At 36.5% G+C, this 19,235-nt stretch overlaps 1 protein-coding gene across 2 annotated transcripts in view; it reads right to left on the reverse strand.

Moving 5' to 3' along the window:
• The window catches only part of NBEAL1 (neurobeachin like 1), a 145,382-nt gene that overhangs the window by 86,562 nt on the left and 39,585 nt on the right, over positions 1 to 19,235 (reverse strand). For both annotated transcript variants that reach the window (XM_036754372.1, XM_036754371.1), the window contains 12 exons: positions 18,419 to 18,517; positions 17,753 to 18,333; positions 17,077 to 17,209; positions 15,914 to 16,033; positions 13,711 to 14,014; positions 11,617 to 11,702; positions 8,101 to 8,190; positions 3,736 to 3,901; positions 3,059 to 3,192; positions 1,585 to 1,744; positions 1,379 to 1,481; positions 730 to 889 (listed from right to left, as the gene is read on the reverse strand). In XM_036754372.1, coding sequence (XP_036610267.1) covers positions 730 to 889; positions 1,379 to 1,481; positions 1,585 to 1,744; positions 3,059 to 3,192; positions 3,736 to 3,901; positions 8,101 to 8,190; positions 11,617 to 11,702; positions 13,711 to 14,014; positions 15,914 to 16,033; positions 17,077 to 17,209; positions 17,753 to 18,333; positions 18,419 to 18,517 — 2,136 coding nt within the window. The remainder of the gene's footprint in view (positions 1 to 729; positions 890 to 1,378; positions 1,482 to 1,584; positions 1,745 to 3,058; positions 3,193 to 3,735; positions 3,902 to 8,100; positions 8,191 to 11,616; positions 11,703 to 13,710; positions 14,015 to 15,913; positions 16,034 to 17,076; positions 17,210 to 17,752; positions 18,334 to 18,418; positions 18,518 to 19,235) is intronic.

A 19,235-nucleotide genomic window follows, 5' to 3' on the forward strand; every position in this document is an offset into this window, starting at 1 on the left:
TTGGAAATCAAGCCGATGCCCATCAATTGGGGAATGGCTAAACAAGTTGTGGTATATGAAGGTAATGGAATACTATTATGCTGTAAGAAATGGGGATGATATGGACTTCGTAACAACCTGGAAAAACCTACATGACATAATGCTGAGTGAGTGGAGCAGAACCAGGAGAACACTATACACAACCACAGATACATGGATTCTGTGATGACTAACCCTAATAGACTTTGCTCCTTTCAGCAACACAAGGTGCAAAGTCAACTCCAAAAGACTCACAATGGAGAATGCTATCTACATCCAGAGAAAGAACTATGAAGTCTGAATGCAGATTGAGGCACACTTTATGCTTGCCTTTTTTCCATTTTTTTTTCTCTTTTTTTGTTTTTGGGGTTTTTTTTGGTTCTGCTTCTTTTTTCTCATGACTCATTCCATCAATCGTAATTCTTCTTCACAACCTGACTAGTGTGTAAATAAATTCAATGCGAAGTTATATGTAGAAGATATATCTGATTCCATGCCGTCTTGGGGAGGGAGTGGGGCAGGGGGGGAAGAAAATCTGGAACTCAAAATTATGTATAACTGAGTGTGGTAAACTAAAAATAAAAAATCTCAAACAAAAAAATAAAAATAAAAGTTATTCATTCAACTAAGGAATAGTAAATAAGACAATAAATAGAATTTATTCTTGCAACCTGAGTGCACAAACTCTTAAATACATCTGTCTCAAAATACCTGCTCTTCTTCATTGATAACAGCTATGTATCCCATGATGCTTTGTATTTCTTCCAAGGTAGCACCTTTGCTCAAAAAGTATTTGATCAACCCATACAATGATGTCCGTATTGTTTGGATATCTTCTGGAGACAATTCACTGCTCTCTTTGCAACCAGTCCTAGGAGAGAAAGTAAAAAAAGTAAAAATGAAATGTTATTTTTTCAATGAGACCCAAAACTATAGCTTTCTATGGACCCTAAATGCCAGGATCAAAAGTCTATATTACATATGATAATAAGACAATGAGAAGCCACAGCTTTTCAGTTCTAATCATCCTCACTAGAAAAATCCATCTAAACTTTAACCACTTAGGAAAATAAAACTACATGATAAATAGATGCAGGAAACAGAGTGAAAAGCAATACATCACCTTTTTTTCCATTACTATATTCATTTTAACCTTAAAAAGTTTAGCTCTTAATTTCAGCATTTTAAATTCTGTAAACGAACTTGGTATAACTTTAGCTTCTTTATATATCTTCTAGTGAGAGTTGATTATATAAGAAATAATCATGGAAAATTAAAGAACTGTTAGAAAATAAATAATCTGGTAATTTAGGTAGCGAAGGAGGAATATTATACAAACTAAGAAATAAGTATATCATACCCATAATGAATCCGAAGTGTATCCAATAGAAACTGCACACCAAACTTCTTTCGGAAGACCCTTCTGCTATCTTTGATAATAGTAGAAAGATATTGTATGTGACCTAAAATAAAAATTTATTGCTAAAAGATCCATCCAAGAGGAAAGTAATACATAAACTGGTAGATTTTTTTTCAAATAGAACTATAAATTTTATTTAATCTCACCAATCCGAAAGGGAAAATCTCCACGATTCCAGATACGAAAATCAAAAAGTAAAAATTTATACATCTGCTGCAGAAGTTGAACATTTTTCTCCACTGACACTTGTTCAATTAGTAGCTGTATGGCAACTAATACATTCACATCCATTAAGTTACTTGGAACCTAAAACCCAAACAATAACAGGGTTCAAAGAAAAGTTAAAAGATGCAGAGTAAATAAATTTGACTACAGCATTCAATAAACTACTGTTTAGACATGTGATTTTACTGATAGAGGGAACTCCCCTTACCACTGCAGGTCCCTACCCCTGAAACTTGTAGTCTTAGGAATATTGCCTAAGGCACTGAGAGAGAATTTAACTTGTCAGAGTCACAGAATAAATGCATGTCAGCAGATTGAACCCAGGTCATTCTGGCTCCTTTCTAGCCATTACATCAGTGCCTTTCTGTATATAGCAATATAAAAACAACTTAGAGCAATACTTCAGACAGATGTACAAAATATTATTTAAGACTAAAGCAATTCTTAAGGTTTAATTAGAAAATTCTAATGCCTTATTTTCAAAAGCAAGATATTTTCTTTCACTTTAAATAGTGAAAATCAAGAATGTCAAATCTGTATTCAATACTAGGAGCTGAAATAAAAGGTGTGATATTTTGCAGACTGTCCATTACAGAGAGTGCCCCAGAATCTTAGTGCTATTTTAAGCTATTAAAGTTATTAAGGCTGATAATCTCAAAATCTAAGCTACTAAATCTTAAAATGGCACAAAGATTTTTGTGATACCCTGTATAATGTAAAATAAGAAGAGTTCCTACACAGATTCACTAAAATTATTTTTTTTTATACTGGAAAACTTTTTATTGTAGGTGAAGTGGGATAGCTGGACACAGTTTAGATGATTCCAATTTTGTTAGCAACAGCTAAAGCATCATAGTCTAGAGCAAGTCAGACATAGGCCTTCTTCTTTCCATCAGGTTGGATCAATGTGTTAACCTTGGCCACGTCAATGTCACACAGGTTCTTTACCGCCTGCTTGATCTGATGCTAGTTGACCATGACATCCACAATGAAGACTAGGGCGGTGTCGTCCTCAATCTTCTTCATAGCAGACTCAGTGGTCAAAGGGAACTTAACGATGGCATAGTGATCAAGCTTGTTTCTCCAAGGGGCACTTTTTCGAGGTTATCTGGGCTGCCTTGGAAGTCTTAGTGTCTTTGGTTGCCAAAAGGTGGGGGATGTTCGGATCTTCTTTTTGTGGCTATGGACACCCTTCAACACCACCTTCTTGTCCTTCAAGACCTTGGACTTGGCTTCTGTCTTGGGGGAGACAATGGCTTCCTTCTTTGCCTTCGGCGCCATTTTGGGGGAAAGCTTCACTAAAAATTTTACCAAATTCTATTGGATTGATGCAAAAGCAAGCAGAACTGTTTTCAGGGCAAGCATCTACATTTATGTAATATCATACTTGCTTACCTTCTGTAGTAAAGCTCCGAGGATCGCAACTCCATGGGAGTGAATGAAATTTTCTTGATTGATAGGGTGCCTCTGAATAAAGTGTTTTACCATCAAGATAAACATTGCAATTAAATTCTTCTCTAGTCTAGATTCTGTAAAATTGTGGGCAGAATAAGCACATTATAATAATTATTTTATCATCTCTTTCTTATTTTATAACATACTTCATACTGCATACTAAGAACCAATTTGCTTCAGTTAATTTTATTCATGTATCTGCATAATATGAGAGACAGCAATGAGTGTATTGTGTTTGTGTGTGTGTGTGTGTGTGTGTGTGTGTGTGTGTTTTTGTATGTGTGTGTGAAAGTATTCTTTCCAGGGCCAATTTGTTCCTCCAAAAAATCAGAACGTTTTCTTACTTCCAAAATGAGATGATATTGGGGTAACTGATCATGAGTAGAAGTCTCTGTTGCCTCATAGCAAGGATAACACATTAAATTTCTAAAGGAAGCTTCATAAATTTTAATTTTCTTTAATACTTAAACTTTCTGAACTACCTCAGTAAAAAGGAGGGTGGACTCCCACTGTAAGTATATTACCTGTTTTTGTATTTGTATTAATAAATTAAATTAATCACCTATTTAATTCCCACTTTCCCAAAACACTAGTTCGGGTCCATCTTGTTTCAGTACCTGAAGCTTTTGTGGAAGATAATATTACCCAGTCTCCTTCTACAGGTGTCATCATCTCAGGAAACACACTTTCCTTATTTTTTTCAGGTATCTGTCCATCAAAAAAGCTGACTTGTTCCAACAGTGGAAAGAGGACATTCAAGCCACCTATACAATTTACAACATCCTGAAAAACAAAAAGTAAATTTTATCTAGAAAATTAAAAATAAAGAAATTGTACACCTACATATTTATGAAAAAGCTAGTTTTCTAATGTTTAGAAATGAATTAGTTTTGCATTGAAAATAAATATTAGAAGACAGATCTGTATTGATTTAAACGTCAATAAAACTAGAAATTTTATTTTTTCCAATTCCATGTAAAAAATAATTTTTAACATTTATTTTTTAAAATTTTGAGTTCCAGATTCTCTTCCTCCTTTCCATTCCTCTTCCCTCCCTAAGATGGCAAGCAATTTAATACAGATTATATATATGCAGTCATGCAAAAAATATTTCCACATTAGTCATGCTGTGAATCTGATGGGCATCCCCTCAATTTTCAATTCTTTGCCACCACAAAAAGAGCTGCTATAAATATTTGGGGGGGGGGGGACACGCGCAGAGCCAAGATGGCAGCTGGAAAGCAGGAACTTGCTTAAGTTCTCCCCCAGGTCCCTCCAAACACCTATAAAAAATGGCTCTGAACAAATTCTAGAACTGCAAAACCCATGAAATAGCAGAGGGAAGCAGGGTTCCAGCCCAGGACAACCTGGAAGGTCGCTGGAAAGGGTCTATCACACGGAATTGGGAGCAGCGCAGAGCAGAGCCCAGCATGGGCTATGCCAGGACCAACCAAACCCAGGAGCCGGGTGGAACAGGCCCTAGTGGCCTGAATCAGTGAGCTGTGGCAGTTACCAGACTTTTCAACCCACAAACGCCAAAGACAACAGAGAAAGTTAGTGGGAAAAGCTGCTGGGGACCGAGTAAAAGGAGTTCGCAGTAGGCCACCCTCCTGGGGGTGGTGGAGGTAGTACAGCTCTGACTGTGCTTACACAGCTACAGCTGCAGTTGCTTCTGGCCCCAGGCCCACCTGGTGGAAGCAATTAAATGGCAGATTAGAGCGGCAGGGCAAAGCTTTGCCCTGCCTGGATCTGGGCCACAATCCTGGTTAGCAGTTCTTGGGGGAGAAGGAGCGCTGGTGTGGCAGAGCTTGCTGTGTATAAGTAGCTCTGAAAACAGCAGCACAGCACCTAAACCTTGGAACAAAGTACTCTCTACTCTACAAGCAGTCATACCCCCGACGAAAAACTCAAGGGTCAAGTAGTTGGCTGGAAACATGAACAGGCAGTGAAAACAGTCTCAGACTCAGACACTGGTATCTTTTTTTGGTGACAAAGATCAAAACATACAGCCAGAAGAAGTAAACAAAGTCAAAGAGCCTACATCAAAAGCCTCCAAGAAAAAAAGGAATTGGTCTCAGGCCATGGAAGAGCTCAAAAAGGATTTGGAAAAGCAAGTTTGAGAAGTAGAGGAAAAATTGGGAAGAGAAATGAGAATGATGCAAGAAAACCATGAAAAACAAGTCAATGACTTGCTAAAGGAGACCCAAAAAAATACTGAAGAAAACAACACCTTAAAAAACAGACTAACTCAAATGACAAAAGAGCTCCAAAAACCCAATAAGGAGAAGAATGCCTTGAAAGGCAGAATTAGTCAAATGGAAAAAGAGGTCCAAAAGACCACTGAAGAAAATAATACCTTAAAAATTAGATTGGAGCAAGGGGAAGCTAGTGACTTTATGAGAAATCAAAATAATATAAAACAGAACCAAAGGAATGAAAAAAATGGAAGACAATGTGAACTATCTCATTGGAAAAACCACTGACCTGGAAAATAGATCCAGGAGAGATAATTTAAAAATCATTGGACTACCTGAAAGCCATGATCAAAAAAGAGCCTAGATATCATCTTTCAAGAAATTATCAAGGAGAACTGCCCTGATATTCTAGAGCCAGATAGAAATTGAAAGAATCCACCGATTGCCTCTTGAAACAGATCCCAAAAAGAAAATTCCTAGGAATATTGTCACCAAATTTCCAGAGCTCCTAGATCAAGGAGAAAATACTGCAAGCAGCCAGAAAGAAATAATTTTAGTATTGTGGAAACACAAGATCTAGCAGCTTCTACATTAAGGGATCAAAGGGCTTAGAATATGATATTCTGGAGGTCAATGGAGCTAGGATTAAAACCAAGAATCACCTACCCGGCAAAACTGAGTATCATACTCCAAGGCAAAATATGGGCTTTCAATAAAATAGAGGACTTTCAAGCTTTCTTAGTGAAAAGACCAGAGCTGAATAGAAAATGTGACTTTCAAACACAAGAATCAAGAGAAGCATGAAAAGGTAAACAAGAAAGAGAAACCACAAGGGACTTACTAAAGTGGAACTGTTTTGTTTACATTCCTACACGGAAAGATGATGTGTGTAATTCATGAGACCTCAGTATTAGGGCAGATGAAGGGAATATACATATAGACAGAGGGCACGGAGTGAGTTGAATATGAAGGGATGATATCTAAAAAAATAAAATCAAATTAAGGGATGAGAAAGGAATATATTGAGAGAGAGAGAAAGGGAGGGATAGAATGGGGTAAATTATCTCACATAAAAGTGGCAAGAAAAAGCAGTTCTGTTAGAATGGGAGGGTGAGTGGGGAGGGAAGAGGGGAGAGAATTTGGAACTCAAAGTTTTAAAAGATGATGTTCATAAAAAAAGTTGTTTTTGCATGCAACTGGGAAATAAGATATACAGGCAATGGGGCATAGAAATCTATCTTGCCATACAAGAAAGTAAGGGAAAAGGGGATGGGGGGAGTGGGGTGACAGAAGGGAGGGCTGACTGGGGAACAGGACAATCAGAATATATGCCATCTTGGAGTGGGGGGGAGGGAGGGTAGAACTGGGGAGAAAATTTGTAATTCAAAATCTTGTGGAAATCAATGCTGTAAACTAAAAATATTAAATAAATAAAATATAAATTAAAAAATATATTTCTGTGCATATAGATCCATTTCCTTTTTTAAAAAATCTCTTTGGGATACACACCTAGTATTTGGTATTGCTAGGTCAAAGGGTTTGAGCATAAGAACTAGAAATTTTAAACTTATGAATATAGACTTTGAGAAAAATACCATGCAAAATAAATATTGGCAAAAGGATTTGATTTTGTTCAAATATCTTGTCTAGTACAGTCAGTCACGATGGTGCATTCCTACACTGAAAGGGCTTTTTTTTTACCTTGAATGGAGTGAACAATTTGACATTAATTTATTTGGTATCTACTGTGGAAATATGCAGTGCCAGACAACATGGGAAATGTAAAAACGAAAACTTTAAGATTCCTTACTTTAAAAAATCCTTAATTTACACTGATTTTTATAAACTATGTTTAAGATAAGTTTTTGTAAGAAAAAAATGGCTAGATGATATGCTATTTGTGGCTTTATCTGGGGAAAGCCTAGTCAACATTTTTTTTAACCTAGTGATACTTCAACAATCTGACAACCACTAGAAATGCAGACATAGGAGGAAACAATCAGCTTGTTTAAGTAAAGCTAGTTTTGTGAACTTAGTTGCCTTAAGTAATGTCAAATATCAAACCATTAATACTCCAGGAGAAATAGAATTTTATTGTGATAACTACAAAAGCATTGTATCCTTCTTTAAGGTGGAAATTTCTCCTCAAACAAAAAAAAAATTCATTGTTTTTCAGTGTGACCTTCCTGTACTCTAAGATTCTCTCTCAACTATTTCAAACACCCTTGATAAAAATTAAGAAAATTGGATGACTCAAAAAATCATCATACAAAGAGATAGTATTTTGTGGAATTGTCCAAATTATATTGAGACCACCAACTGAGGGATTTAACTGGATGAAGCCTGACAGTCTTAAATTAACTTGAATAACCACTACTTCTTATTAATGAGAAGATAAGCATTCCTTCTCTATGAAGAAAGAGAGTGTAATTTCTGTTTCACATTAATGTAGTTACTATCTTTTATTCATACCTAAAAAGATTTTAAAAGCAAAATCCCAGGCAGGGCAATATACTTCTGTTATATGGACTATTATTAGTTAAATCAAAGTATTATGGATGTTATGACTCAACCATGGAGGATCACTGACTTTCAATGAATCAGAATTGCATGTTTCCACAAATATTCTATTCAAATTCAATAGATGCCGCCATGAATATGAATTCAAAATATCTGATTGTGACTGGTACCTAAAATTCAGATAATATTGGCAGTACTATGTTGACAAGTTCTTTAACAGATGACTACCAAATTAATATAAACTGTTATAATTTCTCATAAATTTACCTTGATGTCCCAGTTCACTACTTTGTTTCCTGTTAATCTTCCATGAAAACAATTGACTGACAAATCAAGGCAGATAGAATTTCTGCAAGCCTAAGATTCCAAGAAAAACAGAATACAGCACTTTAATACAATCTGTAACAGCAGATACTTAATAAATGCTTTCTAATAAAGGAACAATTATCTAAGTAGTTAGGGCATGTATAAGCTTAATTTTAAATGGTATCACTGATAAGATTGCCACGTTACATATTCTAGTACTGCAATTCTCTGTTTACCTTTTAAATATATAAATCAGGAACCAAACCCCAGAGATTCTTTTATAGCAACATCATTTTATACAATGACCACCCACAAAATAATTATGAAAAACAATAAAAGGAGCCAATTTAGTAGAAAGTAAATCAGTCAGTAAATCAAGAGACTTAAATCACTTCACCCCTCTGATTCTACAGTGTTTCAACTAAAAAATGAGAGGTTTGGATTAGATGATCTCTAAGGCTTTTTCAAATACTAACATTTTGAGGTTTAAAATATTAAACAGTAAAAGACCAATTATAGGCATAAGAATTTTTTCCCTCAAGGTACTAACAGCTATTCCTGACCATTCTGCACACCAAAGTTACCCATATGAGGACTTTCAGAAATCACTTTGAAAGGATTTAGGTATGTTCATTATACTCCTCAGTGGACTTATAATAAATGTAACTTCATATTTATTCAGGGAATCTGCAAGTTATCTATGAAACTGGGTTCTATTCCAACAGAAAGGCAAGAAATCAATTTCTCGTAACTCAAAACACAAACATCTTCTCCAGCTCACTGAAGGCAGCTCTACTTTTCCATATATTGCCCGTAGCACCTCACACAAAAAAGTGATCTCTCCTACTTCAGATTTCTTTTAGCACTTTGTCCTGAACTCCCTACCCCACTCTCATTATGTTGCAATAAATTTTCCTTCAGAGCAAGATTTTTGATATATCTCTAGTACCTAGCCTAGTGCTTTGCACATGGTAGATACTTAAATATTTGAGTTGAGTAACAAGAGCAAAGGAGCTTGTCAGGAACAAACTAAGCATAAAATCAAGGGCTTTCATTACTGACACCAACCACTGGAGACCCATGCAATGAATTTGTTGTACAGGATTATTTGTGGTAGTGAAATAGTTCTTTTAACAGTTTAGCAGAATAGTATGATTATTTTAACAATATTACGTACCTACTGTGCAAGGTACTTTACTAAGTACTATAGACACAAAGACAAAAATGACAGTTTTTGACCTTAAAGAGCCTACATTCTTGGAGTGAGGAAAGGTGAGATAAGACTGCATGTACAGATAAGTAAATAAAGAGTGCAATATTTAAATATTTTAAAAGGTGCAACACTAACAACTAAGTGTATGTGGAAGGTTCAGGGAGAGAGGTATTCAGGAATGGACTCCTTTGGGAGGTGATGCCTGAACTGCGCTTTGAAGGAAGATCAAGATTCTAGGAGACAGAGAAGAGTTCTGCTTGGGGATCCACCTGTACAAAGTCACACTGGCAGGAGAGAAAATTTCATATATGGAGGAATAGATAAGCCAGTTAGATTGCAGTAGAGGGTATGTTACAATAAAGGCAGAGGCAGAGGGAAAGCTGAAGGAGTACTATGGATTATCAACTGAAAAATAAAAATGTGAATAGTTTTGTTATACACCTACTGGTTCCCCCCGACTGTTAAATCCTCCCTATATTACCTTGAATGTACTTTGTATATTCAACATCTCTGTATTTTGTTTCTTATGACAGAATGTAATCCCCTTAAAGGCAAGGAATTACTTTATATTTGTCTCTGCAAACTCCAGGTCATAGAAGTACTTAGTAAATGTTTGTTGATTTCCTTTTCTATTCTGGTATTTTCCGGAATGAACTTTTATCTTCAAGGTTCATGCTTGTTTCCTCAGTTAGATTTTAAGCTCTTATATACTTATATACTTAGTAGGACCATGCAATGTTAACAGAATATGAAGATCTTCCCCATCTATTAATAGGCCTATGTGACCACACATATACTCTTTTTTCCTGGAACTGGGGCCATGTTCCCAGGCCTAAAGGTACACAGGTATTTCAACTACAGATGTCTTGCCGCTTTGAGGTCTGGTCTAGCTCACAGCTGTGATATATCCTGAGTTACAAAGAGCCGATTGGGGGAAGAACTTGCCTAAGGATGAGCTTGCTTAGGAGGAGGTTTGCTTACAGGGAGGCTTGCTTGTAGGAAGGCTTTCACACCTTTTGGTACTAAGCTAATTAGGCACTGAGTCATGAGGGTTGTGATGCCTTCTGGCTCTGAGCCTATCAGCCAAAAATGTATAGGTATTCTGAGGTGAGATTTTGCTTTGGGGGTTTGCTCATGAGAAGGACCTTTCGATTCCCTGGATGGGACTTTGAGTAGCTGTTTGTTAAGAGCCCCCAAACTACTCAGATGTTAGTGCTCCCCCGATCTAGTGGGGTATGTAGGTACTTTGTTCAGAGTGTTGGAGCCCTGTCTGTTGAATCTCTGTGCTAATTTTTCGGCTTGTATTTTCTACTTATCTGTAGTTAAGATTGTTGACCCCCCCCTTAAAGTTGCCTTTCCTTTAGGAAAGTAGATGTAAGAACCTGTGCTAGCAGGCCATCCTGAGTGTGCCAGGGTGCTTGCTGTTACAGACTAGTAAATATATTCATTCCATACCTTGCAGCTTTTGTGAACATGCATATTTTTCAACATTCAGCAAACATTTATTGATCACCAACATCTGTAAAGCTCTATCTTGTACAACAAATTCATTTCTCAGGCAGCAAGGCACCATTCTTTCTAATTCATTCCCACTAAAAAAATCTACCTCAACTACAACCACTCAGCACAATAAACTGACATGAAAGAAGAGGAAGGAATATGAAAGAAAAATAATGGGAAGCAAAATGTCATCTTTTTTTCCACCAGTGTTCTCCTTTAACAACAGTGGTGATGATAATGATAGCAGCCAGCATTTATACAGTACTTACTATCTGCCAGGCACTGTGGGAAGAGCTTTACGAATCTTGTCTCATTTGATCCTCACAAAAACCTTGGGAGGCAGGTGCTGTTATTGTCCCCATTTTACAGTAGAAGAAACTGAGGCAAATAGAGGCTACATGACTTGCCCAAGATCACCCAGTCATTTTATTGGACAAAGCATGACTAAACCTCAATGACTTTAGCTATTATGGCTCAATTCTATTTTATCTTTCATTTCTGAAAAGTGAAGGTATGATCTTGAGTAGTACATTTCAGACATATCCTTCCTGATATCATTAACTTATGCAATGAAAACACATGATGCCAGATGCTAGGAAAAAAGTTACAAGGGCCAGTTTGCTCTGTGGAATGAAACCTAATTCCCATGGAATTAGCTAGCATTAGATTTAACCTTTACGGCATTAAATCCACTTAAAAGTTTCCCAGCTTCCTTTGGAAACTAGCTAGCCAATATATATAGACAAAATAAAATTTATTCTAACCTTTGGTGTGTAGTAAAGAAGAATCTTACTTGGCAGATCTGGCATTTCAAATTCTGGGCATTTCCAAGGACTTAAGCAGTTTGGACCTGGAAAAAAAAATCACCGCAGATTAATATTTTGCTAAGTAGAGTCTCTGTAACATAACACATAAACATGTTCCTCACACAACACACCATTTTCCCAGCTCCATCCCTCTTCAGGGGCCTTCCCCTAGGATAGGAATACTTTCTCTCCTCACTTGCATCACCTGGCTCACTTCAAGACTCAGATCCAATCCCACCTGCTTTCTGTAATAGGCCTTTCCTGGGTCTACTTTCCTCCCTGCCCCGCACGTCCAGCTACTAGTGTCTTCCCTGTGGGATGACCTCCCATTTATGCAGGATATATCTTGTCCGCATGTCACGTTCCCATAGAAGAACATCTTAAGGGCAGAGACCATGTCTTTCCCTTTCTTTGCATTTCCAGTACTTAGCAGCACACTGCCCTTTGTAATACGCATCTAATATATGCTTGCTGATCTACTTGTGTTCTCCACAAAAGATGAAATGAAAGAAAAGAGCTTCTAGCGGCTCAGATGGCTCTAAGACTACTGTTAAGCAGGGGAGCTATGAAGGGGTCTAGTATGGAATTGCTTTCTTTATTCAAACCCAAGAAAAGCTCACTCCAACAATGTCAACAGACTCTTTGCTCTCTAAACCTACTGTCTGTTCTAAGTGCCGAGTGCCATGAAAATCTCTCTAAATTTCAGTTTAACTTGATGTTCTTTTGAGTTCCCCCTTTTTTTAGTCCAGATATGCAATTTCATCAGTCCATGGACCTCTCTCCCCTACACAGACAGACCAGTAGCTCCTGGACCTTACTGTCATAGTGAAGTGCCTTGGACCCTGAAGGGCTAAGGGGTCCAGAATACAAGGCACTGGGAGGTGACATCACTCGTCCATGGACATACAGCTCACATATATTAGAAGCAGGACTTGAACCCAGATCTTACTGCCTTCTCTTGAAATTATAAATGTCCTTTAAATATTCCAATATTTCAGTTAATGGTAGAATTTTAATACCAATTTTGAGAATTCTCATCTGCCTCAAAAGTCATATGCTATTTAAATATCTCAGAATTTGACACAGAATATTCTGAATATAATCCTTTCACTGATGATATTATATATTATAAACTATTGGATAAAAGACTAAATTCTAGGTAAATTTTTCAAGTAGACAAGGTCCAAAAGTAAGAATAACTGTCTTCAAAACAAGACCCAAATATTACCAATGCAGGAATTTGTTTTGCCTGACTATGCATAGTTTTAATAGGGATTTCAATTTTGTTTTCTCGATGTATATATGGAAAGAAGGGAGCAGAGAGAAGCTGAGGAAAAGAGAAAGTGTATATCTTTTTGAAAATAAAATAAAAATTTTAAAAATATAACTTAAAAAATGAGACCCAAAAGAGAATAGAAAGATTACCCCCTTTATTTTAAACATGGAATTTCAAATTCTAATACCCCATCATGAATTCTTCAGCTATATGAATTTATATGGAGTAGAATGTCTTCTTACACAGAATTATGCATGTTTTGTTTAATCCATTCAAATACTGTTAAATACAGTATGACAGAATATTTTTCTTAAAGACATAGTTTTTTACTTTTGTATACCTATAATATCAAAGTATATATCATCATCCATTAAGTCTCTGATGCCAGGTGATGACCATGGGTTCTTGAAGATAATGCCAGAAAACTGCAAACTCTAGAAAGAACTCACAAGGTGAAAAAGCTTGAGTACAGGACAAGCAAGAGGTTACGTGTTCCAAGGTAGAAGAATAACAAAGTTCTAAGTTCCTCTACAAAGGATTGGTCACCAGGTGATTAGGATTTAGGGATTTTGGGCCATAGCAGCTCATTAAACTGTCTCCTAAAACATGGAGAGGTTGCAAGCTACATTGGATGAGGGAGTTACCCATATAGATGAAATTATGGCTTCCTGAAGAATTGCTGAATGTAGCTACTTTTCCTTCTAGCTCTGATTACGTATGCTATTGAAGATGTGGGAGGTTAAGTACTACAAAACTGTGTACCTTTCTGTACTCACCTGCCAAATATAACAATTTCACCTGAGGAGGATGCAGTGCTTCATGGAAGATGATTACTGACCCAAGCTGACCCTCAAGAGATGTTGGACATCCCCATTCACTATCCTGAGTTCCAGCTGAAATTAACTTGGTTAACAACTCTGATTTTTCAGGTGTTCCTCCCCACGAGGCTGAAGCCAGAATCCCACCAAATGATGTTCGGTGGGGAGTAATTGGAGAGGAAAAAGGTGGGTCTGGGATTTGGGATGGAGGGGGTGTGGTTGTCCTCTGTCCAGCTGAGCCAATACAACATGAAGTAAAAGGCTAAGAAAAAAATAAGAATATATGTTTACTATAAAACTTTCAAAGTTATTTAAATAATTAAAATTAAATGTAGCCAAAATATCCAAATAATATCCAATAACCATATTTACAATTAAAAATTTTGAAGGGCTTTAATTTTATGGTATTCTAAAATAGAAGTAGAAATACCATTTTTCTAACCTTTGTAATTAGGAAAATGAAGGTAAATAAAAAAGATAAACAAACTCATAGGAAAAACTTGAGAAGTCCTCTAATATCCAAACTCCTTGCCTTCAACAAGGAATATACTTTACTACCTGACAGAAGGGTGAGAAACTCAAAGTGCATACTGATATGTTCGTTTTCAGAAATGGCCAATGTATGGATTTGTTTTGTGATGTGGAGACAGAGGACTAGGAATAGATGCCCGAAAAAAAGAAGAAAAAGTCATTGTAACATTTCTTGAAAAATGCACAAAAGAAAACAGAAGGAGGTTCAGAAGGAGACACCAACAAGCAGGGCAATTTTGACACTAACATGTTGAATTGTTTTTTAAATTAAAGATTTATTCACATACACACACATATACATACACATATACGTATGTACACACATACATATATATACACACATACACATATATAATAGAAAATCATGGTTTCCTATACAGTCCATTTTTTTCTGTTCTGTATATAGAAAAAGGCATTTTTGGTAATGTCTGTCAAGTTCAGAATCACAAAAAAAAACACCAATGCATTTTTGAAAATGAGAATACACTTAACTCAGACAAATAAAAACTTCCAAGAAGATGGTTCCACAATGCTTCTAGACTCTGTTTATCACCACTGCTTAGCAAATTTTAAGTATAATATAATGATTTAAGTTGAACTAGTCTGGAGAACAGTTGGTTACCGCCCTCTAAGAGCCCTCTGTAAACATCAATAAATAAGCATTCGTTAAGCACCAGTGCTGGTGATGCAAGGCAAAACTGTAAGGGCCTCTGCCCTCAGGGAATTTAATGAGGAGAAAACACACTCATCTATATTATCAGTATATACAAAACAGACACAAAGCAATCCTGGGAGGAATCCAGAAAAGCTTTGTACATCAGGTGGCATTTTACTTGAATGCTGAAGAAAACCAGAGACTCCAAGTGAAGGTGAAGGGGAGAAGAAGCATTTCAGCTATGGGAGATAGCCAGTACAAGGGCCCAGAGAGGGTAGTAATGTATAATAAGGCTGGAACAGTGGTAAAGAGCCAGGTTTGGTGAAGTTCTGTGAGTGCCACTGGAGTTTACGTTCTAGGATCAAACATAAACTGGCATTTCAGAATCCACTGGAGTTCACTAAGTAGAGAGCAATAAGAATAGACCTACATTTTAAGAAAGTCACTCTGGCACCTGGAGGGAAAAGATATTTGAGCAGGGAGATCAATTAGGAGACTACTGAGCAAGTACGGGCAAGAGGTGATGAGGGTCTGGAATAGAATCGATGACTGTGTCAGTGGAGGGAAGGGAACCTATGCGGCTGGGGGTGGGAGGAGGAATAAGCATTTATTAAGCATCTATTATGTTTCAGGCACAATGCTAAGGGTTTTATATCATCTCATTTGACCTTCACAACAACCCTGGGAAGTAGGTGCCATTATTAGTCCCATTTCGAAGTTGAAGAAATGGAGGCAAACAGCTTAAGCGCCATAGTTACTTTCTATGATTAGTTATGCCAGAATAGTGGAATCTAACAGTATCTCACTGTATGCACATAATAAAATAGTACTCAAGTCACTGAGTATATAACTACAGAATAAACAAAAGAAATGACATTCCCAATAAACTGAAACTACTCAGGAAATACTTTAGAACTCCATCCATGAACTGGTGCTGAAGGCCTTTGATAGAGTAGATCTGCTGTATGTACTTACTTCATTCATTGCAGGAAACCTGAGAGGGGCAGAAACCTTCTGCTGTCCATTGACATAGATATAGACAAGGCTCTGGCCAAAGGGTCTTTTTCCAGGCATGTGAACAATGGTTATGTTGTGCTAATTAAGCAAAAATAGTCAATTAGGATACTTTTTATGTTTTATGCATTAAAAACTTCCAAATATTTTTAAAATATTCTAAAAAGCAAAAAGTTTGTGCCATCTCTAAAAATTTAAATTTATATATATGGCTAACAATGATTATAAAAGTTACTCAGATCAGGAAAAAATATCTTCCTATATGATTCCAAGAGAATATTTGTGTATTTCCTGGAAATAGAAAGGAAAAAAGTATTTCTGTTATGCTCTCAACATCTCCAAACATGATTTGCAAAAATTCAATAAAAAGCAAAAGACCATCATCTTTAATGATTTTTGCTCTTTTATTCCTTATGCTTCAACATAAGAACTATAATCCTCCTGCAGATATCTTCATTATCATTTCCTTTTAGAAATTATTATGGTCCTTTGAACAGGATGGCAACATAACTTTCATTCAAAAAAGTCACACTAGGCACAAGCACTCAATAGAACTTTTGCATAGTAGTGTTAATAAAAAAAATCTAACCTAATATATTAAGAGTTAAAAACAAAGAATTCCAACTAAAGGAATACTTTCAAGATAGCCTGGTCTTATCTTGTACAAGGTTAAGCATTTTGATTGTTTTGTTTTGTTTTTTAACTAAATTTCTTTTGCAAGCAAAGAAATATATTTTAGTAAAGTTACATTTTGGGGGGTGAAAAAACTTTGGAAACAGACTAGTGCTGTTTGTTAAAAGTGAAACACAAGAGTACACTGCACAATGGAGTTCTGGAACACAGAATAAAATTGCAGTCACAATGTATTTTTCTAAACCTTGTTAATGGTCAAATGAAAAGAGTTAATTTTCACTCAATAATTCTTTCCAAGGAATTAATAAAGGGCTGTCTGATGCCGATGCCTAATAAAGCCAAATTAGGATAAAAATTACACTGCCTCAGCATAGACAGTGCTAATTATGTACGTAAAAAATCAAAGAGCATACAAATCTGTTTACAAATGCAGATGGTGTATATGAAGCCTGAAAAAAAGGCACCTGAGAGCTGAGCTCATGGAGCCTTACCCAGAGGGAGTCACAGAAACTGTGGTCAGGAAGCACGACAGTTGCGTACTCTCTCTTGGTACATACAGCCACCACCAATACTCCAGAAGAAGTCAAAAAGGCTTCAAAGCCCATGCCACCTGTTGTAAAAAAGCTATTGAAAAAGAAAACCAAGAGAATTATTCCAGTTTAAATTACATTTCATTGTCATCAACCCCTATTAGTCCTCACATGACAAAAAGAATTCTGACATACTAATCCCAATTTTATTTTATTTTTTGGTGAGAGAGGACTGGACCTGTGATTTCACTGCAATAGGGGACACCAAAAAGGGAATTCCTTCTACCAATGCAAGTCAGCACCTGCTTTGTAAGTTATAGTCCTAGAAAATCACCTGCCTCATTGGCCCACGGGTGGTCACATGGCCAGTAGCGGTCAGAGGCAGGACTTAAACCCATGTCTTCCTGACCTTGATGTCAGGGGATAATATTAAGGTCAGCAGTCTATATATTATGCCATGTTGCTGCTTTTTAATATTACACAGTGAAAAGGCATTTTAATAAGTGAACAGCTTATTAACTAGAAGCTCTCAAACTGATGTATTTAAAAATTCAAATGCCTAGGAAAGCATGCCAAAACATAATATTAATATATGTACAATTAGTAAATATATTCAATAACTTTTATGAGTGAGTACCTGTATAGTTGTTTTCTCTTCCCTCCCTTGTTAGAGATTCCGGTATTCAGCTGATCCTGGTCTACGCAAATCCAAGCACTGAAGGAAAAGGCAGACCCTGGCCATTTCTGAATGGATGGTACAGAAATACCTGCCATACTATGAGATAAATTAAAATACTGCAGCGCACTCTCTAAAGTTTGCTTGCGAGCCATTGCCAGGATTGCACGCAATACAGGAATGGTGTAAGAATGGATCTTCTTGGATTCATCTGTTCTCAGAAGTCTTATTAATCTATGGAGCTCTTCAGAGCTCATTGACTGACTCCCCAGAGAACCAAGGAGAGCAATCAAGTTCTCAGCACAAGTACAATGAAGTGAAGAATGGGAAGCAAGGGTATCGATGATCCTGAGACCCATGTTATTATTGACACAAGTAATTCGACTCTGTCTATTAAGAGAACAAATGCGTTTCAGCCAGTCAGAGATGAATATCTGTAAGTCATGTGATTCTAGTTCTGCAAGCCACTGGATAAGCAGCAATAAAGGCTGGACATTGCTAATGCCCAAAATCCCAACAGATGTGTGGTCCCCTTCTACAGCCTAGGAAGAAAAATAGTAAGTTACAAATTCTGATAAGGCAGTAGTTTAACATCTACTAGAAAACAGAAAATTTAAAATAACTCACCATATTCATCAGTTCTTTTAGCAATTCCAATGAAGGTTGACCAAGGGATTTTAATACCTCATACATATGTGCGTAACCAATTCGTTCTTTAAACACCTCCTGAAAAATAAAAACACAATAGTTTAAGCACATTAATGGAAAAAGGCAGGATAGCAGCAGGTAGAAGCTGGACGTAGAATCAGGAAAACCTGGGTTCAAATTCTGCTTCCAATATTAACTTGCTCTATGACTGTGGACATGTCGCTAAGCCTCAGTTTCCTAATCTGTAAAATATGAATTATATCAAGAACACCTACATCACAAACTGTAGCAGGAATAAGATGAGATAATGTCTATAAAGTGCTGCGCAAACCCTCAAGTGCTATTGCCAGTTAGTCATTAATGTGAAAGGAAAGTATATTCTTCCTGAATAAGTTAATTTTTTATACTCCAAAATATATAGTATTTCCTATAAAAATATTTCTGAATTTCCAAATACTATAACCTACAAAAAAATCAAATTCCAAAATATATGGTAAAATAAAATTCATAATGTAGATAATAAAAATTCAATCAATAAGTTCAAAGTATAAATTGTAGACTACTTCGGATTCTTTCCTCTCTAACCCAGTCTTTACATAGCTGTCAAAATAATCTTCCTTAAGCACAAGTCTAACATCATATGATTTTCCTACTCAAAAATCTAAGTTCAAATAGCTCTCGATTGTCTATAGAATCAAGTACAAACTCTCTGTTTGATATTTACCTCCTTCCATATTCTGACTCTTGCCTACCCTTCCCAACCTATTCTGTATTACCTGTCTTCACACAAACTACT

The sequence above is a fragment of the Trichosurus vulpecula genome, chromosome 4, assembly GCF_011100635.1.
Source record: "Trichosurus vulpecula isolate mTriVul1 chromosome 4, mTriVul1.pri, whole genome shotgun sequence".
Taxonomy (NCBI): Eukaryota; Metazoa; Chordata; class Mammalia; order Diprotodontia; family Phalangeridae; genus Trichosurus; species Trichosurus vulpecula.